The sequence below is a fragment of the Zalophus californianus genome, chromosome 13, assembly GCF_009762305.2.
Source record: "Zalophus californianus isolate mZalCal1 chromosome 13, mZalCal1.pri.v2, whole genome shotgun sequence".
Taxonomy (NCBI): domain Eukaryota; kingdom Metazoa; phylum Chordata; class Mammalia; order Carnivora; family Otariidae; genus Zalophus; species Zalophus californianus.
Window position 1 is genome coordinate 4,212,600 of NC_045607.1, and position 24,851 is coordinate 4,237,450.

General features: G+C 46.7%; 1 protein-coding gene across 2 annotated transcripts; it reads left to right on the plus strand.

The window, feature by feature from the left end:
* Window positions 1–1,883: 1,883 nt before the first annotated feature.
* TTF1 (transcription termination factor 1) lies at window positions 1,884–24,658 on the plus strand. 2 transcript variants are annotated; one of them, XM_027616085.1, is made up of 12 exons: window positions 1,884–1,924; window positions 2,447–3,477; window positions 4,756–4,982; window positions 6,506–6,691; window positions 7,827–7,905; window positions 11,400–11,530; window positions 13,777–14,011; window positions 16,359–16,448; window positions 16,708–16,773; window positions 20,527–20,612; window positions 21,512–21,683; window positions 24,293–24,658. In XM_027616085.1, exons 2-12 carry the CDS (start codon window positions 2,465–2,467, stop codon window positions 24,411–24,413), a joined length of 2,406 nt encoding a protein of 801 aa, XP_027471886.1. In that variant the 5' UTR covers window positions 1,884–1,924; window positions 2,447–2,464; the 3' UTR covers window positions 24,414–24,658. The 2 variants fall into 2 exon arrangements, with proteins under 2 accessions (XP_027471886.1, XP_027471887.1); XM_027616086.1 differs by having other exon boundaries at window positions 1,888–1,924; window positions 2,458–3,477.
* Window positions 24,659–24,851: the final 193 nt, after the last annotated feature.

The following is a 24,851-nucleotide window of genomic DNA, read 5'->3' on the forward strand; positions in this document are numbered from 1 at the left end:
AGTCACTTAACCAACTGAGCCACCCAGGCATTCCAGGTTGTGCACTTTTAATGAAAACAGCTTGGCAGCTCACACAGAGGAAGTCAGGTGGTAGGTGTAGGTGATGTGGGAAACAAAGGCAAAAAAAAATTAAATTTCCTTATTACCTACAGCCCACTGACAAGTCCTTGAAACAGGCAGAGTGACATTCCTCTAGGAATTCAGCTGCCTCGATATTAATATTTTGCTAAGGGCAAAGGGCAATCTTAGCCCAACCCCCAGCATCCTGTAAGTCTACTTCAACATATATAAATTCCTCTGGAAACTTCCTTTATCTCTACCCCCCAAGATATGTGTTGGCAGTCATCCCCCAAGCATATGACCCACCCATATACATCTGAAGGGTCTCATGACTCAAGTTTTATTAGACAGTAATAAATGACTTTTCCTAAGAGCAGCTAGCCTCCTCAAGGTCCTGGAAACTTTGCTTCCAAAACTCCCTAGAGACTTACGCTAGCCCTAACCCTTCCCAACTTGAAAGTATATAATCTGCCACTCCTCATGACCCCAGTGCAGCTCTTTCTGCCTACAGGTCCTGTCCCTGTGGTTTAATAAAAACCATTTTTTTTTTTTTGCACCAAAGACATCTCAAGAATTCTTTAAAAAAAAAAAAGATTTTATTTATTTATTTGAGAGAGAGAGAATGAGAGCCAGAGAGCACGAGAGGGAAGAGGGTCAGAGGGAGAAGCAGACTCCCCGCCGAGCAGGGAGCCCGATGCGGGACTCGATCCCGGGACTCCAGGATCATGACCTGAGCCGAAGGCAGTCGCTTAACCAACTGAGCCACCCAGGGGCCCTCAAGAGTTCTTTCTTGGGGTGGGCTCAGAACCCCAACATCTTTCCTATATCACAGGGAGGGTCAGGATAGTGGAATAGTAGAGAGAGCGCAGGTTTGAATCCTGCCTGGGCCACATAAATCCCCTTGTACAAGTTACATAAAGCCTTAGTTTTCTCATCCAGAGGGTGCGGCTGATAACACCTAATAAAGATAATCCTACAACACCCACGCGGGCTTGTTATAGGATTTAGTGGGGGGAAAAAAAAACTGGTTGCCAATATGTTTATGTTCACAATTCAATGAATCTAAAAGTTTGAGTGGTTTATATACTGGCCTCGACTTAAAAGGTTGACTTTGAATCATAGGCCAAGTTTCTTCAGGGCGCAGTTGCAACGGGAGGATTGGAACACAAGGCTCCTTCTAGCTTCCCGTAAGCTTAACCCAGCAGCCTCTGCCCACCTCTGCCTTCACCGTCTACCACCCTCCCCTGTATTCACTCCGCTCCAGCGGCCCTGGCCGGCTTCCAGTTCCTCGAGCGACCAAGTGCATGTCCTCGGCCCTTGCTTCCAGCCTGGAACAATCTTCCATCTAGATTTCTGCTCGCCGTCTTCGTTTACAACTCAGCTCAAATATTACTCCTCGAAGAGCCTGCCCTTCCATCTACAGTGGCACTCGCTGTCTGCGCTCATTCTCCAACACAGTACTGTTTCCCTTTTTTCCTTTCCTTGCAGGATAACCTGACATGATCTTGGTTGATGCGTTATGTCTTCCTCAGGTCCGGGACCTCACCGGCTGGTTCACTCCTGGACTAGAACAGAGCTCCGCAAAAACGTGACGAAGTGGCGCGCACGCGCGAGCTAGGAGGCCAGGCGGGGACTTCTGCGCCCTCTCTCAGTTTTGGGATCACGCTCTACCCCACCCTCCCCCCACTCCCGGAGGACCCCCGGGACGAACCCCATGGGCTACTACGCCTGCGTCCAATCGCGGCGGCGGGCGTGTTGCCTTGGCAGCGTGACGCCGAGGCGGGGCCGGAAGCGACGCACGGTACTTCCGCTTCCACCACCGCAGCATTTCCGGATTGGAAGAAAGGTGGCGGCGCTTTGGGCGGTAGGTTGAAAGCGCTTTTCGGCTTTTCGGTTGTTGGGGTTTTTTTGATGCGCGCGTGGAGTCCAGCGGTGGGTGGTGGTGCCTTCGCCTCGCAGAGGCCGCCTTTGGCGGAGGTCTCCAGGGTGGGGAGGCAGCAGAGAGCCTTCTAGAAAGAGGAAATTGTATGCTGTAAGACCTTGAGCCAAGGAAAGGATTGGGGCATGTTTGAGGAACCCAGAAAAAGGCGTTGTGTGGCTAGAGCCCAAAGTTGGACGGGAGAGGCAAACGACGAGGCTGGAGGGGAACAAGGCCTGATCGTGCTGGGCACTGTTCTCCGTTAACTATTTTTTTACCGTATCATAAGGGCAGCGTGACCAAACAGTAAATTACAGTGGGCCCCCTGTGCATTTAGAGTAATATTAAATTTATAATCGTGACTCCAGCCTTGTCATTTGTTATGCAGTCTCGTTTTTCTGTGATTTTTTTTTCTCTTCTGAGGGTGATGTTTAAAATGCTTCGCCAAAATAAACCATTGTTGTCAAGTTTCCCCACAGGAATAGAATGGAAGGAGAATCCAGCAGACTGGAAATTCACACTCCAGTTTTTGACAAGAAAAAGAAAAAGTACTCTGTATATAAAGAAGGACATTTGAGGCATCCCCATGAAAGTGTCAGAGACTCCCCCCTGGCAAGCGAGCCGTCTCATGTAACCAAGAGTAAGAAAAAAAAAAAGGATTGCCAGCATCTTCTTCCTTCCCCTTTGAAAAAATCAGAAATTGGTGGTGAGACAAAAAAGGCCACTTCTGTACCCAAAAAGAATAAAAAGAAAAAACATAGGGCTTCAGAGATGGATGAGGAAACAGGTGTGGTGTATGTCTTGGTGGATAAAGAAAATATCGAGAACACACCAAAGAATTTTAGGAGGGATGTCGATGTCGTGTATCTTGACATGAGCCAGGAACAGAAGCCAGCAAAAGAGCCTGAAGCAGACGAACTGCATTCAGTTCCTAAGTCACATAAAAACGAGTCAGAAGAGCTGCATCGTAAAGTTAGGGAGACAAAGAGCAGAAAACATCGGAGGAAAGTGGCCTCCTGGGATGCTGAGCAGGAGAGCCTGCGTGCAAGCCTCGCTCTGCCCAAGTCAGAACCACACAAGCAAGAAACCCTGCTTTCTGTGGGCCCAGGAGGTGGAATCCCACAACTACCAGCATCGGGCAATAAAAAAAAGTCTAAGAAAAAAAAGAGAAAAATTGCACATCATCAGGAACTTGAGGCATTGCCTGGGCCTGAGAGTCTAGAGAGCGTGTACTCTGAAGGATGGCAAGGGGTTGGTGAGGTCGGGACTGCAGAAGGCAGTAAGGAAGCCGGCCGTGTAAAGAAAAAGTCTAAGAAAAGGAAGCGAAGGTCTTCTCTTGAAAGTCCCGTAGCTCCTGGGGGTGATTTTTCAGTGCCCGCAGAGAGATTTGAGGACACACACCCTGATTCACTGGAAGGTAATGGTGCCCTGATTGAAGAAAGAGCGAAACCCAGGCCACAGGAGGAGAAAACCCAGGCCTGTTTGGAAGAGGTGCAGAGGTAATGTGGCAGTGGCATGTTTTCTGGTGTGTATGTCCTCTGTGTGAATTCTGCCTGTGACCTCTTTATCAAGCACGCCTGTCGTAAATGGCAGAGATCAGAGAGACAGATCGCTAATTGTACACAACGATGCATACATGTAACCGAGTAACTTGGCAGGAAGTTTCCTTTCATCATATATAAAATAAAGCAGTTAGATCAGATTTTTACTAAAAACTATTCCAGCCCTGAAATTCTGTGAATAAGTTTAAAAGGGCATTTTAAGACTCCCCAAGTTACCTTTGTTTGTCTATATGCGTATACGTAGAAAGAAAGAAAAATTCTAAATACTTAGAATTTTTACAGAGCAGGAAAAACCTTGAATTAGGGTTCTCCCTAGTAGAAGTGTAGACGTCATTATTTATATAATTATTGTGTAAGTCAACTGTGGTGATGTAATAAACACAGCTTTCTTTTTTTTTTTTAATACAGCAGTTTTTAAAACCACTTTATCTCAGTTCCTAGGACTTTACATTTGTTAGGTTGTCCTGGCCTAAAATAGTTTCACTAAGAAGTTCAGTGGGAGAGGATGCCACTCTAGGTGGTATCGATAAGAGGGGCCCACTCACCTCCTCTCATCAGGGGTAGTACTGATATGAAGGCAGGCATGTCGAGGGCTGTGGTTTTGAACTTGTACTGGGCTGTGGGCCCTCTGAAAGCTGCTGACCCTTCCCTCGAACTAATGGATATAATTTGTTTTTTTAAGTTTCCTGCCTGAGAGGTTAGCTGTTAGGATTGACCACAGTAAGAGGGGATTTGGACATCTGGCAGAGAGTTTGGGGATGAATTAGTGACAGATGCATAGAAAACTAAGCAAAGGGGGGGGGGGAATGTCGCCATTGTTACATTGATTTAATTAATTAGTAACCATTATCACAAAATTGAAATCCTTGGAAGGGTGGGAGGGGAGTGTCTTGAGGGTCCATGGGGCAGAACAGGGCTTAGCCCATTAGGAGGTCAGTATCTAAAACCAGAAAACTTGAGAAGTAGTGACACAAGAAATAACATGTGCTGGAAATTGGGCTTTGGGCCACACGGGTCCCTTGTAGGCCGCCTCTGAGGTGTATGCATACATTAGTCAAATTACCTCAGTCCACACATCACAGACTGAATCAGCTCCAACGTCCCTCCTAGCTTTAACGCCGGCCTAGTCTAAGTGAGGATCATTTTAAGAAAAGAACTGGAAAGCCACCAGGGCAAGTGACAGGTTAATGTGAGTTAACTCAATTTTCCCTGCAGGTTAGAACCTACAAATGAAGAGGAAAGACATTTGGAATTGGCCAAAGATTCTGAAACAAGATATTTATCGGAAGACTCCAGAGATTCGGGTGACTCAGATGTGGATTTAGACTCGGCTGTGAGGCAGCTCCAAGAGTTCATTCCGGACATCAAGGAAAGGGCTGCCACCACAATCAAGCGAATGTACCGGGATGACTTGGGGCGGTTTAAGGAATTTAAAGCACAGGGTGAGCTTTAATATTTGTCGAACTTTCCTGTCCGCCTAACGAGCCCCTGCCTTTGTTCTGTGAGCAGTGCAGATTTCTAGATTCACAGGAAGCATCCTCTAGGTGCCTTCAGCTTCTCCTCCTTCCAGAATTGTTGTCCGAGTCATAAAATTAGCAAAATGAAGAGCCCTGGTTTTGCTCTTCTCCACCTAGCTTCTGGTAGGGGAGGCGTGGAAGGAGAGGAGGCGGTGGCTAAGTGGCTGAGCCCTTGGGGAGGATGCAGGAATAAAATAAAATGAAAATAGCCAGTATTGTCAACTCTGATGAGCTGTAGCTTCTTCCCCCAAGATAGTAAGTGGAGGCTAAGCTGGTTGTAACGGCCTTCGGCCTTGGTTTCACAGGAGACCCAACACAGTCTCCTTCTTGATTTCACTGTGTTACAAGAACCTCCTAGAAAGCTTATGGAATTGAAGAGGAAACTACACATTTAAGGCTGTGTGCTACAAACGAGCGATATTTACTGAGTGGCCATGTGAGATCCAGTACCTCTGGTCCCTGCGAAAAGCAAAATACGGGGCCTTAGGGAGTTAATCGTGGAGAAGAGATTAGTTTTATTTTTTTTATTTTTTATTTTTTTAAAGATTTCATTTATCTATTTGGCAGAGAAAGAGAGAGAGAGTTCACAAGCAGGGGGAGAGCCAGAGGAAGAGGGAGAAGCAGGCTTGCTGAGGAGCAGGGAGCCCGACGTGGGGCTCGATCCCAGGACCCTGGGATCATGACCTGAGCCGAAGGCAGCTGCTTAACCGACTGAGCCACCCAGGCACCCCAAGAGATTAGTTTTAAAAAATAGCCAAATTAAGAACAATATAATTCATAGAGCAGTATCTATAGGATGGTCCCATTCTATTTGTGTATTTTCTGTGGGAATGTTTATGACTATATTTTATAAAAGATACTCTTAAAGTCTAACAATAGAAAAACATAGTATGTAAGATCGTCAGTACGTAATAAAACTTGGTTGCTTTGAGTTACAAAGAGGACTAGAATGTAAAGCATGAGGCCATTGCTCCCCCACCCCACATACGTATGCATAGAAAAGATATGTGAATGTTTGAGTTCTTGCCAATTCACAGCATTGCCTTGGTGGGGGGGGGGGCAGAGTGAGGCAGAAGAGAGCAAAGGGGAGGCTTCTTTTAGAAGGTTTATTTCCATACTGCTTGAATTTTTAATGAACATATATTCCTTTTTAATATAAAAAAACTACTTTCAAAAGTTGAGCGATAAATGGGGAAGGTCACTTTGGAAGGGGGTGACCAGGGAAGACTTTGGGAGAAGAGTGGCTTGAGCTGAATTCTAAGGGAAGTGAAGTTGGGGGGATGGGGCATGCACAGCAGGGGAGCTAACGGCAAGTACAAGTGCATCGCTGGGGCTGTTCCCAGCGGGGGAAGCTGGCAGCCACTGTCTTGTAACTTGAAGACCAGATGGTAGGTTTGCTTTTCTTCCTTATTGACAATACATATTTTTTCTCCCCGCCCAAATCCTAGGTGTCGCTATTAGATTTGGCAAGTTTTCTGTAAAGGAAAACAAGCAGTTAGAGAAAAACGTGCAAGAATTTCTATCCCTGACAGGAATTGAGAGTGCAGACAAACTGCTGTACACAGACAGATACCCAGAGGAGAAATCTGTGATCACCGACTTAAAAAGAAAATATGCATTTAGATTGCACATTGGTAAGTTTAAAACTGTTTACTCTTTGACCATCCACAGCCTTCCAACCCTAAAGGGAGAACCCACGGTAAGTATTTAGCTCAGCGCCTGGCCCATTCAGTGCGTGCGGTGCATGTTACCCGCTGCCATGGCTACTAGCATTCTTGCTGCCGGCCTATACTTTTGGGGATTTGGAATGTGTTTGTGTCTCCCAAGTATAGTGCTTCTACAGATTTTATAAAAAGTGACCTGATCAACTTCTAGCTTTCCTACTTGGTAATAGGTATCATTTTGCTTTCTCTTTATTTATTCTTTGTTATGTGTTATTTTGCATATGCTGCACAAAGCACTTTTTTTTTTTTAAGATTTTATTGATTTATTAGAGAGAGAGAGCACAGGGGGAGGGCCAGAGGGAGAGAGAACCTCAAGCAGGCTCCATGCCCAGCACAGAGCCCGACACCAGGCTCAATCTCACGACCCTGAGACATGACCTGAGCTGAAATCAAGATTTGGACGCTTGACCAGCTGCACCACCCAGGTGCCCCAAAGCACATTCTTACGTGCACCAGGGTCTTCTAAGTTTTCCAGGTACAGCCTTCTCTGTGCTTCGTCTCTGGAACTCTCCTCCTGCAGCTGTACTTGGAAAGTGAGAAAGTCATGAAGCAACACAGGATCAGACTGAAAAAAATCCGTGAATTTAAAGAGGATGATTTCTTAGGGTTCTCTGGAGTGTGCAAGGGGAAATAGGCTAGGGGGTCCCTGTCGAGGGACTGTTTCATCCTCAGAGTGGGGAAGCAAGCCAAGCTTGCTCATTGAGAAAGCTCTTCTGTTAATCTTATGGAGAACCGTTGGCATGTGTCCCCCACCTTAGCATGCTTTCCTCTTCATTCAAATTTTGTTAGCATTACTTTGCTTTGTAAGGGCTTTTTCCCTCGAATTTAGTAGACCAGAAGCTGGAGCCTTGACTTACTAAGCGTGTAGTTTTTAGAGCTCTCCAAGGAAACTGGTGATTTTGTATGGGATGTATGAAATCCCAGCCTGACACAGGATCTAGGGTAGTGGTGTTAACAGGAGCCATGCTGGGTTCCCTTTCCAATTGTGACTCCATTTCAAGCCATGCCCCGTGGGCCCCTCTGACCGCCTGTCTTCTGACTTTAGGAAAGGGCATTGCCCGGCCCTGGAAACTCGTCTACTATCGAGCAAAGAAGATGTTTGATGTCAACAATTATAAAGGCAGGTAAGAAAAAGTCTTAGCAGCTTGAGACAGAATGTTTTTGTGATAGTATAAATTAGAATGTCCACAACAGATGAGAGGTAAACTGAAGATTTTTTGTGTGTGTGAAAAGTGGACTGTGTATTTGTTGTCAGTGGTATGTCTTCAAAGCTCATTTCGGTTTCTGCCTCTTGAGTAAACGTTTGTGATCTTCCCCTTTCTAAATCCTTGGCCTTTCTTTATACTTAGTCCTCAGCGTGCCGGGCCTCTCTTATGTTACTCATGAAGTTTTCTTTGCTCTCTGCTAATTTGTGAGCTCCCTGTGTACCCAGACGTTCCTTTTGTTTTGTTTTTTAAGATTTTATTTCTTTGAGAGAGAGAGACAGAGATAGTGAGAGAGGCACGAGCGGGGAGGGAAGGTAGAAGCAGACTCCCAGCTGAGCAGGGGTCTGCCACAGGGCTCGATCCCAGGACCCGGGGATCACGACCTGGGCTGAAGGCACTGACTGAGCCACTGGGCGCCCCTCAAACGTTCCTCTTCAATGCGACGTTCCCTTCAGCCCTCAGCCCAATTCTTTGGGTTTTCAGTGACTGTTTGAAGGTGGGGTAAGCACTAACAGGAGGTCACGTAGGAGCGGGTCATTAGTGACAATGCAGAGTGTCCTGTAGTGATGGACATTCTCCGTCTTTCCCCAAACAAAATACCCAACTATATTTTGTTCCCAACATTCCAGATAAAACCAGCATAGATCAGGGGTCGGCTCTGGGTAAGCGCTCTGCTCCAGGCCAGAGGGATAGGCAGGAAGGTGTAAGCCCCTCCCTCTCAGGGCCCAGTGGACCAGCTATTCGATCTCACTCGGGGAGGCAGATTTAGTAAATCTGACAGGGCCAGTTGCCTTCCAGTTAGCTGCATGATTTTAAACCAACATATGTGTATTCTCTTGACCTGCAAACACTGATATGACCTTGGTGAGGTTCTTTTTGTTTTGTGTTTTGTTTTAAGATTTTATTTATTTGTTTGACAGAGAGAGACACAGTGAGAGTGGTAACACAAGCAGGGGGAGTGGGAGAGGGAGAAGCAGGCTTCCCGCTGAGCAGGGAGCACAATGCGGGGCTCGATCCCAGGACCCCAGGACCATGACCTGAGCTGAAGGCAGATGCTTAATGACTGAGCCACCCAGACGCCCCTGACCTTGGTTTCTTAACTTTTGACCAAGAGAAATAAACCTTCAGCAGAGGAAAAGGTTGCCCACAAACTAATACCCACCTTCCCCTTTTTCCTAAGCCCCGGGGTTGGGCATCTGTGGACAGAGCTTTAAGGAAGTGCACTAAAGATAACATGTTAAGTGGGACTTGAAAGATAGCTTTTGGCAAATGAATGGTGGCAGCTGAGGTGACATTTTTCTACCTGTGACAAAAGTGTGGGAATGAAAGTTTTAGAATAAGCCAAGTCTGTCATTCCAATAAAAAAGTTCATTCGTTTGTTTGCACCACATGATTTGTGTTGTGGTAACCATTTGCCTTTAGAATATATTTTTTCTTTTTTTTTTTTTAAAGATTTTATTTATTTATTTGACACAGAGAGACAGCAAGAGCAGGAACACAAGCAGGGGGAGTGGGAGAGGGAGAAACAGGTTTCCCGCTGAGCAGGGAGCCCGATGTGGGCCTTGATCCCAGGACCCTGGGATCATGACCTGAGCCGAAGGCAGACGCTTAACTACTGAGCCACCCAGGCGCCCTAGAATATATTTTTTTCTATCTTAAGGAATTCTTAACTGAAAAAAACCACAGAAAGCCAAAAATCAAAGAATTTTGAGGCTCTGGGGGATGTCAGAGGTCAATACACCTGTTTCCTCATTGTTATGCACTCACTTTTTCTCTGATGTCCTCCTTTCTGTCGCTTCAGGGGTACCCTTAAGTTGTTTTAAATCTCAGAAAGAGGGACGCCTGGGTGGCTCAGTCACTTAAGCGTCTGCCTTCGTCTCAGGTCTTGATCCTGGTGTCCTGGGATCGAGCCCCGCATTGGGCTCCTTGCTCAGCAGGGAGCCTGCTTCCTCTCCCTCTGCCTGCCACTCCCCCTGCTTGTGCTCGTGCATTCTCTCTCTCTCTCTCTCTCTAGACAAATAAATAAAATATTAAAAAGCAAATAATCTCAGAAAGACCCTGATTGCCTTGAGAAGGAAACTGCTAGAGAGCATGATTCTTAGCAGTGAAGGATTACAGGTCTCTACTCACCGCGCTCTGCATTTGTAGATGACCTTCTGAGAGTGCTAGGCTCTTACTGTTGGAAGTAATTCTGGATCACTGTCATCAGGAATGGGTAGTATTTTGCTAGGGCTTCTCTTGTGTTGAGTTAGTAGTAACATAAACCACCATTCCCCGCCCCCTGTATTAAGGAATTCTAGAATGCCCTAAGGATTGCTTTCCCTTCACTTAAACACTTGTGTTTAATCTCCAAATCCACTTAGTGTTTTTTTGATTCTTTTCTTTAGTATATTTGTTTTTATGTGGAATGAATGCACTGTATATTCTTTAAATGTGCATTTGTGTGAAGTCATTTGTCACGTATTTATTGAATGTTGTCTATCAAGCATTGCGGATACCATGGTGTAGAAAAACCAACAGGATCCGAGCCCTTGTAGGATGTATCCTCCAGAGCCGTGCTGTCCATCATGGTGGCCACCAGCCTCACGGGGCCAGGGAGCACTTGAAATACATTTAGTCCAAGTAGAGAGGCGCCATAAGAGTGATGCACATGCTGGAGTTAGAAGGAAAGAACGTAAATTACCTCATTAACACTTGCGGATCCTGACTGCGTGTTGAAATGGTTGCGTTTTTTAATATAGTGGGTTAAGTCAAATATTTTATTAAGTTCATTCAAATGAAATAAAATTCATTTTCACGTGATCACTACAAGGTTTAGATGACGTGTATGGTTCATATTACATTTCTGTTGGATGGCGCTGGTCTAGAGGCAGGGACGGGTAAACAAGGGGACCCCTTGATGTCCAACTGCCCGTCTGTGGGGGTGTGCCGTGAAATGGGCACAGTTTTCTCTGGGGGAGAGCAGCGGGGCACTGGACCCTCAGGTATCAGCCTCGCTGACGATGGGCCACCTGCAGGGTTTGCAGGAGCCGTCCAGGTGGGTGGAAGAAGGCCATTTCCACTGCAGCACAGAGGCTCTGAGGGGAAAAAGGCCTACAAGAGGGGCCAGTGGGGCTGAACTCTAGGGCACATGGGGGAGGTGGTGTTTTGTGCGTGCAGTGCAAAGCCTTTAGGGTTTGGATAGGAATAACCTGACCTAGTTATTTGCTCTAGCCCCTGTGTAACCGAGCCAGGCCCCTGGCCTGGGACTGCAGTGACTGATTTATAGGGTGACCACAGTCGAGATGCTGGGACAGGATGTGACCGCACCAGCCTGCCCTGGCACCTTTTCCCAGGACTATGGCAAACTGCAGTGATAATAGGGTTTTTAATCTTGTACTTAATTGGGAATCATAACACATTTTCCCTTTCAGGTATAGCAAAGGAGACATGGAGAAGTTAAAGATCTACCATTCCCTGCATGGGAACGACTGGAAAAAGATTGGCGAGATGGTGGCTCGAAGCAGCCTCTCCGTTGCCTTGAAGTTCTCCCAGATCAGCAGTCGTAAGTGTTGGTCTCTGGTGCCCCCGCCCCGGGTGAACGGATGAGCCCCCCACTGCCTGGTGCAGGCCTCCTTGCCAGCCTGTCTTCTGTGAGAGCTGTCATGTTTTTGAGCCATTCTCTGTACTGATTCATTGCATTTCCTCCCACGTGTTTGTGAAACCACGGGGCCTTTATTCACAAGACCGATTTCGGCCGCACCTGAGGTCCCTCACTTTCAGTGCAGTTCTCAGCACCAGCCTGACCCATACGTACCCTAGGAAGCTGGCGGGGAGCAGAGCCTGGGCGGAGGAGGTTCCCCCACCAGAGGACAGCAGAGGCTGCAAGGGGCTGGGGTGCAGTTCAGTCGGCCCGTTAGGCAGGGACTTTTCCAAAACCTCCTGTGTCTTTTTCTCCTTTTTCCTAAAAAGGAAAATTTTCCTGGGTATATTCCTTGCATTATAAAATCCCCAGTTGCTTCAAGAAACTCACAGGCGACGTTACTGTCAGCACGGGGATGCCGTGCTGGGTCACATGGCAGAGCAGCACGTGGGGCAGAGCGGCTGGGCATCCATGGCCCTGGCGTGCCCAGGAGCCCTGCCTTCTGTGCCCCCATGTCCAGCCACTGGCGCCATGTGGGGACTCAGTGTGGCTGGTTCTTCTGGTTTCCAGGAAGTAAAGCAGAAGTCTGCTTTTCGCGGGGGGGTTGGGGGTTTAATCTAGGTATTGGTTTTTTTCCTTTGGAACTCTTGATTTTTAAATATTCATCTAAATTGTTGAGGAAAAGTAACATCATCACGCTGTGGGCCAAACCGAAGACATTTGTAGGCTCCCGGTTTGAGGCCTCTTACTTAACCTGACCGTCACCATCTAGATGAGGATGACCCATAGATGGTTGATGCCCCCCTCAGAGGCCAGCTTGAGGTTCAGGTGTCTTTGTCATCGAGGCCAGAGGTCCCATTGCAGCTCAGTGCCACATGGGGAGTTCCTGGGGAGAGTTACGGATGCACGTGAAGTCACTCGGTTATTTTGTCCCCATCAAGTGTTTGAGAACCTCCCAGTTTCATACAAGAGACATTACTGTCAGAAACGAGAAGAACAACGTACTTTTGGAGTTAAAAAACATACATTGCTTTAAGGAAGGACTTTTCTGGTATTGGTTTTTGGTTTTTGTTTTTGTTTTTTTTTTGAGATTTATTTATTTGAGAGAGAGTATGGGGGAGCACAAAGGGGGTGGGGCAGGGAGAGAGAATATCCAAGTAGACTCCCGCTGAGCGTAGAGCCTGAGGTAGGGCTCTATCTCACAAGCCACGAGATCAGGACCTGAGCCAAATCCAAAAGCAGACTCTTAACCAACTGAGCTACGTAGGCGCCCTGTCATTGATTCTTAAAAAGAAGTGGTTCCATTTTAATTTGCATGTAGCTATGTTTGATGGTTTGTATGTCTGTGTAATCAAGATGTTGCCCTCTTGTCTTCTGAAAAGTGCCTGGTTCATCCTTTTTTTTTTTAAGGCTTTATTTATTTATTTATTTTTTATTTGATACACAGAGAGATAGAGAACATTAGCAGGGGGGAGCAGCAGGCAGAGGGAGAGGGAGAAGCAGGCTGCCCGCCGAGCAGGGAGCCCAATGCGGGTCTCAATCCCAGGACCCTGGAATCATGACCTGAGCCAAAGGCAGACGCCCAACCAATTGAGCCACCCAGGCATCCCAAGGCTTTATTTATTTATTTTTTTTTTTGAGAGAGAGAGCGTGTGGGCAAATGGGGGTGGGGAGGAGCAGAGGGAGAGGGAGAGAGAGAATCTCAAGCAGACTCCACACTCAGTGCAGAGCCCAACGCAGGACTGGATCTCATGACCCTGAGATCATGACCTGAGCCAAAATCATGAGTTGGACGCTTAACTGACTGAGCCACCCAGATGTCCCTTAAGACTTTATTTTTTAGAGCAGCTTGAAGTTCACAATAAAATTGAACGGGAAGTACAGAGATTTCCCATATGCACCCTGCCCCGACATATAGCCTCTGCCATTGTCAGTATCCCCCCGCCCCCCCAGAGTGGGACCTTTGTTACAGTCCGTGATCCTACACTGGCACATCCATCATCTGCCAGGGTCCATAGTTCACATTAGGGCTCACCTTTAGTGGTATATGTGCTGTGGGTTTGGACAAGTGTGTAATGACATGTATCCATCACCGTCATTTTGTTTTTTATATTGTGCTTGAAAGCAAATAGATTAGCAACTATAAGATCATCCTTTTGTGTCTACAGCAAGAAATCATGGTGCTTGGAGTAAGACGGAAACCCAGAAACTAATCAAGGCCGTTGAAGAAGTGATTCTAAAGAAAATGTCTCCCCATGAGTTAAAAGAGGTGGATTCTAAACTCCAAGAAAACCCTGAAGGCTGCCTGTCTATTGTTAGGGAAAAACTCTATAAGGGCATATCTTGGGTAGAAGTAGAAGCCAAAGTAGAAACCAGAAATTGGATGCAGTGTAAAAGTAAGTGGTAAGTTTTAAGGTTTCTTACATAAATTTCAACAAGATATTTCCCTCCCCCTCCCCGTACCACACACGTCACTGGAGTGGGTAGATGAGTGGGGTTAGGAAAGAGACCTGTGTAAGTACCGTGTGCAAAGCCTTCCGTGTCAAAAATGATCATCTCGGGCCAGCTGTTCCAGCCACTTCGGTATCAACATCCGATCTAAGTTAGCACTTAGATAGCACCTACCTAACCCTGATTCATTGTGTGGTTTCCTCCAAAGGAACTGGAACCTTTTTAATACTGAATATTGACTTCTGGTTTCTTCACTCTGTCCCTTTCTAAGGCTTTAGTAAAACAAAACAGTTCTCTCTTTGCAACATAAAAAAAAACACAAAATTCCCCTTTGGGAGAGAGATCACAAGCACGGTGATGTGCAGGAGCTTGCCCTTCCCAGGAGCCTGTCTTGTCCGGGGGCTCCTCTCTTCTCACTAACGCGAGGCAGCTGTATTCACCGTAGAACATTTTTTTTTTTAAGATTTTATTTATTTGACAGAGAGAGACACAGCGAGAGAGGAAACACAAGCAGGGGGAGTGGGAGAGGGAGAAGCAGGCTTCCCACCGAGCAGGGACCCCGATGCAGGGCTCGATCCCAGGACTCTGGGATCATGACCTGAGCCGAAGGCAGACGCTTAACGACTGAGCCACCCAGGTGCCCCTCACCATAGAACTTCTGGAGACACACTAGTCACACAGAAGCATTTTCAGTCCTGATCTCGCTGCACATTCTTTGCCTGACGTGGCTTTTCCGAGCCCTGGAGGGTCTCTGAGCTGGGTGTTCAGCTGCTACAGGACCCCTTGGAGTGATGGTCCCGCAGCTCACGACCCACACGTCATGCGCAAAGGAGTGTGGTCATCATCAGTGTCAAATAAGAGTGAGATCCAGAGTAGGTATATTTTATATTAAAAGCAGACTCTTAAATTATACCATTTATTGTTACCTTACAATTCTGCTGTAGAATTATTTGTTTATTTTCATAGAAGACTATAGTCAGGGACATAAACTCCACAGAACAGGTAATGTTTTGGGGAATGAAGCATATAACATGGAGGAACCAGAGGCCTTTCTTCCCCTATAGTTTACACTGAAAGAAGGAGTGTTTGTTAAACACTGGTCAGTATTTAAAGAGGGAAATGCTGCAGAGTAGCCGTACCTCAGGATCGGTATAATTTGGTTAACGTGTAAGAGAGACTGCTTTTTAACTTAAAGAGAAAAGCAAGAAACTGAAAACCTGAATGTAGATTTCCTTCATGTAAATTGAAATGACCACAGATGATGCAGTTTATTTTTTTTCCTAAAGGTTTGTTTATTAGAGAACATGGTGGGGGGTCAGAGGGAGAGTGAGGGAGAGTCCAAAGCAGGCTCCATCCTGAGCTTGATCTCACGACCCTGAGATCACGACTTGAGCCGAAACCAAGAGTCGGGTGCTTAACTGACTGCACCCCACAGGCGCCCCAGAGGATGCATTTTGAACGAACACAGTTGACTGCTGGTATGAACAGCTTCCTCGCCTGTGTATCATGGATCCCCCTTATCCAGAAATGTAACAGCTAGCGATCTGTCCGTCAGATCATGACAAACTTTGCTATTTGCGATGAGTACTTAAAAAATATTTTTAGCTGGGTTGCTGCTCTCGTTAGGAGCTCCAGTCACCCTTCCCTTCAGCCATTAGCTGTGGGCCTCAGAGGAGTCATTTATGACTGTAGTAAGTCTCCCTCCGTGTTCCAACAGCTGGTCCCTCTGTCCCAACGTACCCTCTGTTTTCTAAACAATCAAAAATAGAGTTTACAGCTTCATTTAATACCTGCTAAAGGGCTTATTCTCTTTTTATAACTTTGTATTACAGAAATTTCATCACACACACAAATTTAGAACTTGTATCCCTCATCCAGTTTCAGTTACCATCAACTTTCTTTTTTTTTTTAAGATTTTGTTTATTTATTTGACAGAGACCCAGTGAGAGAGGGAACACAAGCAGGGGGAGTGGGAGGGGGACAAGCAGGCTTCCCGCCGAGCAGGGAGCCCGATGCGGGGCTCGATCCCAGGACCCTGGGATCATGACCTGAGCCAAAGGCAGATGCTTAATGACTGAGCCACCCAGGTACCACCTTTCTGTTGTTTCATTTATCATTTCCCACTTTAAAAAAAAAATGGGCGTACTCCCTGGTGGTAAATGTTAGCAGTGATGAGTCACACAAGTTAGAAATTAGTTCTCAGTAGGGGTGTGATGTAGGTGAGAACAGGGCAGGAAATCACCGTGCAAACTTTACCCCTGAAAGTCTTAAAGTACATTCTTTGTTTCTTCGAACACAGGACGGAAATCCTAACCAAGAGGATGACGAATGGTCGGGATGTGTACCGCGGAGTTAATGCTCTGCAGGCCAAAATCAACCTCATTGAAAGGTAGAGAAATAGAAAGCGATGCTGTTGGAACTGTTTCTCTCTCTGGCCAAAGAGTAGATGTTGAGCAGCAGAATCCGCGGTGACATGGCTAATGACCTTGGGCTAACTTTGGGCTGGCATGCCAACTTCTCTGGGCCTGAGGGAACTGGGATGGGGGTGAACGTTCTGGTGCCGCCAAGCTTTTCACATGTGTGAATCTGAGAAGGCGTCCGTTGTGCTGATTTGTGCTTGAAAACTTCGTGTTTATTTTTTCTTGTAGATTGTATGAGGTAAACGTGGAGGACACTAACGAGATAGATTGGGAAGACCTTGCTAGCGCCATAGGGTAAGGCTGTGTATTCAGTGTGAGGCTGATGAAAAGGTAAGAGATGGCCTCAGGAGTGACCGTCTGAGATTTGAGCGGATTCGCGTGTAGGCTGCCCCGTGCACCTGTGTATTTGGAGCCTCTGCTCTGGGTGCTGTGGGCCAATCGGACCCTCCCTCCACCTCACCCCTCACTAAAGACACGTAGGAAGGGTGAGTGAAGTGTGTGCAAAGTCTCCTGAGAGAGCTTCAGGGAGCTAACAGGTTGAATGACTGGTAGAGACCCCGCATACCCTTTGCCCCAAATCATAAATTCTTAAGTTTGCCACGTTTGCTTACCATCCGCCCTCCCTCTCCTGCTCCCGATTCCAGGGGAATAGAGTAGTTTCCCTTAACCACTTGAGGATTAGTGGCGGGCAGCATGCCCTAAACAAGAACATCATCCTGCATAATCACAGTGCAATGACCAAATTCGGGACATCAGACGCCGGTACAGCGCTGTGCTCTAAAACACAGCTCACATTCAGGGCGCCTGGGTGGCTCAGTCGTTAAACGTCTGCCTTCGGCTCAGGTCATGATCCCCAGGGTCCTGGGATCGAGCCCCGCATCGGGCTCCCTGCTCTGCAGGAAGCCTGCTTCTCCCTCTCCCGCTCCCCCTGCTTGTGTTCCCTCTCTCGCTGTCTTTCTCTCTCTCAAATAAATAAATAAAATCTTTAAAAAATAAAACACAGCTTACATTCAAATTACCCCACTAAAGCCCTTTTTTTTTTTTAAGATTTTATTTGTTTGTCAGAGAGCACAACTGGGGGGGTAGGAGAGGGAGAAGCAGGCTCCCCACTGAGCAGGGAGCCCGACGCTGGACTCGATCCCAGGACCCTGGGATCATGACCTGAGCTGAAGGCAGACACTCAATCAACTAAGCCACCCACACGTCTCATCCCAGGAATGTCCTTTATAGCATTTCCCCCCAATTTACCATCCAGTCCAGCTCCACTCCAGCTCCTGTCTGTCTGTCTGTCTGTCCTGTCTCCTCACTGGCTTCTGATCAGTAAAACTCTTCTGCCTTTGTCTTTGATGCCGTTGAAAATGTGGGCGAGCACAGGCCGTTTGTTTGGAGAATGACCCTCCGTTGGAGTTTGTCCAGTGCTTCCTGGTGGTCGGGTCTTGTACTTTAGGCAGGATTATGACACAGGTGATGCTACATTGTGAGGCCCATGATTCTGATTTTGATCCTTTGGCTCCAGTGGCATCTGCTGCGTTCCCCCACTGTATGAAGTACCAGTTCTCTTGGGGATAAGAAGTGGCCGTGGGAGATATTTTGAGACCATGTAAAGATCCTGTTCCTCTTTAAGCACCCCCGGTACTTGGTGCTTTCGGTGCAGCTTCATTTGCATCTCTCATCCCCGGGGGGTGAGGTTGAACTTTCCTGTTTGTGAGCTACCTCCTTTTGCTTTTGCCGTGTCTTTGCTGTGTCACATCCTTACATTTTGAATCCCTCCCTGCTACCGAAGACAGAGGCCACCACTTTCAGTATCTGAATTTATTGCTCGCAAAGCACGGTCCCTGTGAGCAGAGCAGATCATTGAGAGGTGTGGGTGTGGGGATTGGGGGGCTCTCAGAAGCGGGGTGTTGGGGGTTGTTTGGCTTTTAGTTTTGGAAGATGGACGGTGGGGCAGGGCGGCTGCCCCCTGGCTGACTTTCCAAAAGTGTGACGCCATCCTTGATCCATGAGGAAGGGTTTAAACTGGTTCTGGTGGTTATTTGCACCTTGGGATCATGGACAAGGAACAAAGAACAATCAGTTTGGTTTTTGTAACTTGGAGAATGGGACGTTTGTCATGACCCAGACATGCTCATGGTTCCAAACCCTTCCCTTTTCCAGGTGACCTGAGTGAGAGGTGGGGTACCCACTGCTCAGAATCATGGGTCCCTGAGAGATGAGGGTGGCAGGTACTTTGAAAGAGGGGACCTTGCTCTGGACCCACCAACTCCCATCTTGAGAAGCACCCATGGCTGCAAAGCCCTCCCTTTGTAATAGCAAAGTTTATTTATTTGACAAAGAGAGAAGTCCAATTTTTGAAAAATTGGACTTTTCCAGTAAATGTATATTTTGTGACATTGCTTCAGGTCACAAGTTCTTAAATTAAAATGGGCTTTTAATGGTTTTAAGTAAAATAATATATTTAAGAACACATTGTTTCACTTAAGATTGATAAATCTCATGAAACGGAGATTATGGTATCTAGTCAAATACTGTTTGAAATCGTACATTGTCAAGTTTTAATAACTAAAACAGTGAAAAATAATAAATTCAGAAGTTCAGTTTCTTCGGAGTCTTAAAGTCTCCCTTGTGTGAATTATTTAGGCAGGATGTCAAGAAAGCATGTCCACCTAATGAGATGTAATGCCTACTTGGTTTGAAAATGTCCAGATCCAGGGGCGCCTCGGTGGCTCAGTCATTAAGTGTCTGTCTTCGGCTCAGGTCGTGATCCCAGGGTCCTGGGATCAAGCCCCGTATCAGGCTCCCTGCTCGGCGGGGAGCCTGCCTCTCCCTCTCCCACTCCCCCTGCTTGTGTTCCTGCTCTTGCCATCTCTCTCTCTCTCTCTCTCTCTGTCAAATAAATAAATAAATAATAAAGTCTTAAAAAAAAAAGAAAAGAAAATGTCCAGATCCATTATTGTGACTTCTCCAAACCCTAGCTTGCATCTGCAGCACGCCCCACAGGACTCACGACACTGCAGGAAGAGTTGGAAGGCATGGGGGCCTTAGAACTTGGCCTTTACGGTCAGACTGACCCGGTGTTGACTCCTGGTACTCATTATTTGGCCGTCCTTGGGCACGTTGTTCCCTAACTTGTGTCTGAGCCTCAGTTTCTTCATCCACAAAGTGGTTTAATAGGACCATAACGAGGACTAAGGAGATCGGGCGTGGAGGACACATAGCTCAGTACGGACGCACAGTGAGCACCTAGCTAGTGGTTGCTGTGAGGAAGAACCCAGTAAGAGTAAACATATTCACACTAATTATTTTAACTACTAGGTTAGCTAATGATTGAAATAAGTCCTGCTTTTATCATCTAAGAAAAAGTGGCCAGGAAGTGAAGTTAGGGATTTTCACTTTAAAAAAACAGTAAGATTTGGGTGTGTCTGTCCTACTTACTGTAAATTGAAAATATATTTGACTCACCAAAACATCATGAACATCTTGCTTTATTTAGCTTTGCAAAATAAAAAATGAGGGGACATCTGCCTTTGGATTGTGACAAATATGCATTTATCCTAAGTGAAGTGGTGAAGAGTGTGGGTTTTGGGGTCAGACCACCCAGTTGAAGTCCCAGCTCTACCCCTTATTAGCTGTAAGATCTTGGGCCACTTCTCTGTGCCTCAGTTTCCCCATCTCCAGAATGAGGCACAAGAGTGGTAGCTCCTCATAGAGCAGCTGTGTGGATTGTTTGTGGCTAGAAAGGAAGCCCGTAGGGCAGGGCCAAGTACAAGGTAAGCATCAGCTTATGTTAGTATTGTAACTTAAACAGGCTCTGTCTTGTGCTTTTCACTTTCTTTCTTTTGTATGTGTTCTTTTTACCCAAATGAACCATAGCTTTTTCATATGTGTCTTATTTTTGTCACACATTTGTGGACACCGTGGTTTCCTGTTCAGGATTAAGAAAGTTACTGATATCTGTAGATTCCTGAGTCGGCGTACTTCATACACAGTAGTGAAAAGACCGGTTTTTTAAACTGATGCTAACTTTTTTTTATCTTTTCCTTTCTAAAGTGATGTTCCTCCGTCCTATGTTCAAACTAAATTTTATAAGCTGAAAGCTACCTGTGTTCCCTTTTGGCAGAAGAAGACTTTTCCAGGTCAGTATTTCTAATATTTAAATTGTTGAGAACACAGCAGGTGGTGCCACGTGCTGGGAGTGTGACCTCGGATGCATAACTTAACTCTGGGAGTCTCGGTTTCTTTGGTTGTAGAATGGGAGAGATTATCACCTGCTCATCCCCACCTGACAGGACTTTCGGAAGTTCTAAATGAGATAATAGACAGATGAACCATGGTCAGCAGGGTGCTTGGTGCGTGGCCAGCACTCGGTAAATAACTGAGTGCTCCTGGATCGCCATCATGTGCACACACGCCACACACTGACGTGCACACGTGTGCACACACAGTTCCAGAACAAACCTAAGATGCCCAGTTCCTTCTCTGCAGCCATTTGTGGGTGGTTTCGGTATTCCCAAACTCAGATCATCAGAGTCCTCTGGGGGAACTTGTTGAACACATACATACCTGGACCGCATCCCGTACATACCGAATCCTAATCTCCAGGCTGCATCCGGAGGCTAGATTTTCTCTAAAAGACTCAAGGAGAGCCTCAAGCGGTCTGCCCAGCACCAGCATTCGTGAACCACGAGTTTGGGTGATGCTTTGCCCTGGACTGTGTGATGACTACTGCTGACACCTAGCAAGTAGCACTGCCTGGGTTTGAATCCTGACTACGTTTGCCCCTACAAATTCCATGATCTTGGCCATGATTCATAATGCCTCTTGGCCTCGGTTTCCTCATTTGAATAATGGGCTGACAGTAATGCCCTCCTCCTAGGATTCTGGGAGACTGGTGAATACAAGTAAACCAGTTAGAACAGGACCACTGCACACAGTAATGGCAGCAGTGGGCCACCCACATCCGTGCCCTCTGCCCTTTGACCTTGGGAAGGAGGCTTTGTACAAATGATGTCAAAATTACATTTCTTTTCTTTAGAGATTATAGACTACCTTTACGAGACCACCCTGCCTCTGCTTAAGGAAAAGTTGGAGAAGAAGGTGGAGAAAACAGGCACCGAAATCCAGAGTCCCGCGACCCCCAGGCAGGCCTTCCGGTTCAGAGACATCTTCTATCATGACGACAGTGAGGGAGAAGGCGGGGAGAAGAGGTAGGGGACAGTGCTGTGTCTGGCCTCCTCTCCAGGTTTGGTCGTATCTCTGTGCATGGGGCAGAGACGCTGCTTTCAGTACTGATGTTTAGTAGAGAAGGGGCCATGGCCAAAGGAAGGGGACGTCTACGCTACTTCGTATTATGGAGCCTCCCAAAGCAATTCACCCATTCAGACTCTAGTGTGTGTGCGCGCGCAAAGAAAGGGGAGCATCCAGAGTTGATTTGCTATCGCTGGACCATTGAAGATAAGCCCAGTTGGCAGTTTCTGTAGAACAGCAGTGTCTCAAGTCCCTCTCGCAGCAGAAGGGAGAGTCCCACCCCGTGAACATTTCATTGTGGATTTCACCACACGCACACTCCCCAAAAATGGGAACCCTGACCGTTGTAGTCAGGCACGCGTGCCAGTTTGCTTTCTGTTTTCCCAGTTGTCACTCTGTGTGCCCAGGGTATGTGAGTTCTAGATAAGCATTCGCAGGGGGCCGTGGATCTGCTGGTCTCTCAGCCTGGCTTCCATTTGCATGTACCTGCCTCCGTGTGCGGATCTCATCTTCCTGAAGGAGTCAGGTGTTTAAGGATACGTATTTTGCATACAAGATGCGTTCTCAAAGGCAGTCACTGAGTTCATCTGGTGTTCCAGCTGGGAAAAAAAACAAAATCCAAGACAAAAACCCAGCAGTCTCTTCCACTGCTTCCAGAGAAATCTGGCTCTGTTAGATGTATGGAAAGATGCCATGTGGGTCTAAGGCACAGCTCACACCTCACAGAATTTCAAGGATAATTTACATGTTGGGCTATTCCATCAAATTAGGAAAGCAAAACCACTCTAGGTGTTTCACACAGAGAAGGATTTAATGTAGGGATTTAGGTTACAAAATTGTTAATAGGATTGAGAGCGCACACGGAAAGGCTGACTTCCCGAGCCCTGGGTAACTGTGGCCCCCGCTGCCCTGCAAGGGGCATGAGCGTTCCAGGCTCCTGGCCACACATGAACATGGAAGGAGGGTGTGGGTGAGCAACGCCCCGTGCAGTGATGTCACTGTCTGTGCCAAGACTGGACTCCACCGTCTCCTGAGTGTTCTCTCTGATGCCATTTATCTCACATCATGATGTGTGCGCTGTCAGTTAATTCACCCACAAAGCTAGACATTTTTCCAAAGCTGCCATACTTGGAGAAGGAAGAATACAGAGACAGGTCTAGGAGGCTGGTCACCAGTATATCCTCAGCACCTGTCACAGTGTTGTACGCATGAGAGACACTCAGTAAATATGCAGCAAACAAGCGGATATTTCTTTTTAGCAGGTATTTTACCTTTCGTCACCTCCTATCCATCGAACATACCTGTCCCCATGCTGACGGGAATGAAAGTTCCTTTTGGAGGACAATCCGCTGAAATACATCAAAGCCTTAAGAATGTATTTTATGATCCAGCAAGTTCACTTATAGAGATAAAGTGGTTTCGTTTTCCAGAAATAAAAGAACTCATGTATAAGAATGGAACATTCATAATTTGAAAAGCAGACAAAAATATGAATGTTCCTTAATGGGAATCTGTTAAATTATGGTATATTCCTAGAATAGAATATTATCCAATAGTTAAAAATGATTATGATAGCTTGGGTCAACATAAAAAAATGTAAACAATATTATCAACTAAAATATTTCAGAAGAGTATTTTCAGTTTTGTCAAAGTAAGAAAATAAAGGAAGTGGTATGTACGTGGATGCATTAAAACGTGTGGGAGAAATTAAACCCAAAATGTCGACAGTGTTTCTCTCGGGGCAGTGGGATTGTGAATTTATAGGGTAGAACTCTGGATTTGCAAGTGCCGGGAAATGGCCACATGGATCTAAGGAATCCGGGAACTCTCAAGACTGAAAGTCCAAGTAAGGACTGACGCAGCTACTTGTGGTCACCAAAGATGGGGTTTCTGGCGGATTTTCTGCTCCCCCTTTGCCATTGTCCACTTCATCTTCTGTACACACACATGGGCCCCTTCCCATAGTCACATGCTTCAGCAGACCTGCTCCCCCTTCAGAGGAAGAAAAAAAGGTCTCTTCCAATTGCTCTTGCTTAAGTCCTGGGTTTTGCTCCTAGTGCCCAAATTAGAGCCTGTGCCCGGCTCTGAACCATCACTGGAGCCAGGAAGATAGGACTGTGTTCAGCCAGTCTGGGCTCTGCTCTGGAGCTGGGATTTGGCACAGCACGCCTGGAGTGGCTGAGAAGGTAAATACCCCAGTGGAAAAATCAGAGTCCCATTAGCAGAGGGGGTGAAGGGCACTCTGAGGAAGCAACCCACAGATGTATGTTGACAGTGGGTAATTGCCTGTGCTGTGAATCTTGCCCAATAAACTTGTGTACTTTTTGTACAAGTTCTATTTTTGTAACTTTTTCTCATCAATATCTCCATGCCTTGCCCCTCAAAAAAAAAAAGTGCACTGTACAAATGTTAGCCTTTGCCAAACACTGTTTTTATATCTAAGAGTCCTGGACTGTGGAAGAAAAAGACAGGTAGGGTAGTAGACTGTATATGTCAAGTGCGTCAAGTGCAGGTCCAGGAAAAGAGAAGATTGTGCGGGGAAACTGTGAGTTTGCTTTGGGCTCTGCAGGCTGTCCAGAGACCCCTGTGGCTCGAGGAGGACAGGCAAGCAGCCTTCGAGAGGTGGGCTTGTCAGCTCCACGAAGGTGAGGGCTGTGCTGTCAAGCGGACGACCCCAATTTAGAGTCTGAAAAGGGGAAAAGGTGTATACAGTCTGTACTTGGGAGGACGTGAAGGAGGAAGAGCCGACCCGGAGAGAGCGCGTGAACTCACCTGTCTCAAAAGAAACAAGACGGAGGAACAAATAAAATTGTTTTGAACAGTCTTGCCTGTGTACAGTTTGAGTTTCTGCCCCAGTTCTGGTCATTTGCACTTTTCAATAGGCACGCTTTTCAGCTGCTAAACTTCATTTGTGGACCTCATTCCCCAGCAGAGAGATCCAAGACCGCGGCAGAGGGGTGGTGGGACATGAGCGTCATAATCAGACCAAGACCTCGATTCTCCAGGCCACTTTCAGTTCCACAGTTGTTGACCACACACAGTCAGCACAGCAGGAGCTGAAGATGCCAGAGGGAACCGGGCAGACTTGCAGGCGACACAATCCAGAGCTTGCTGAACACCATTTCCAG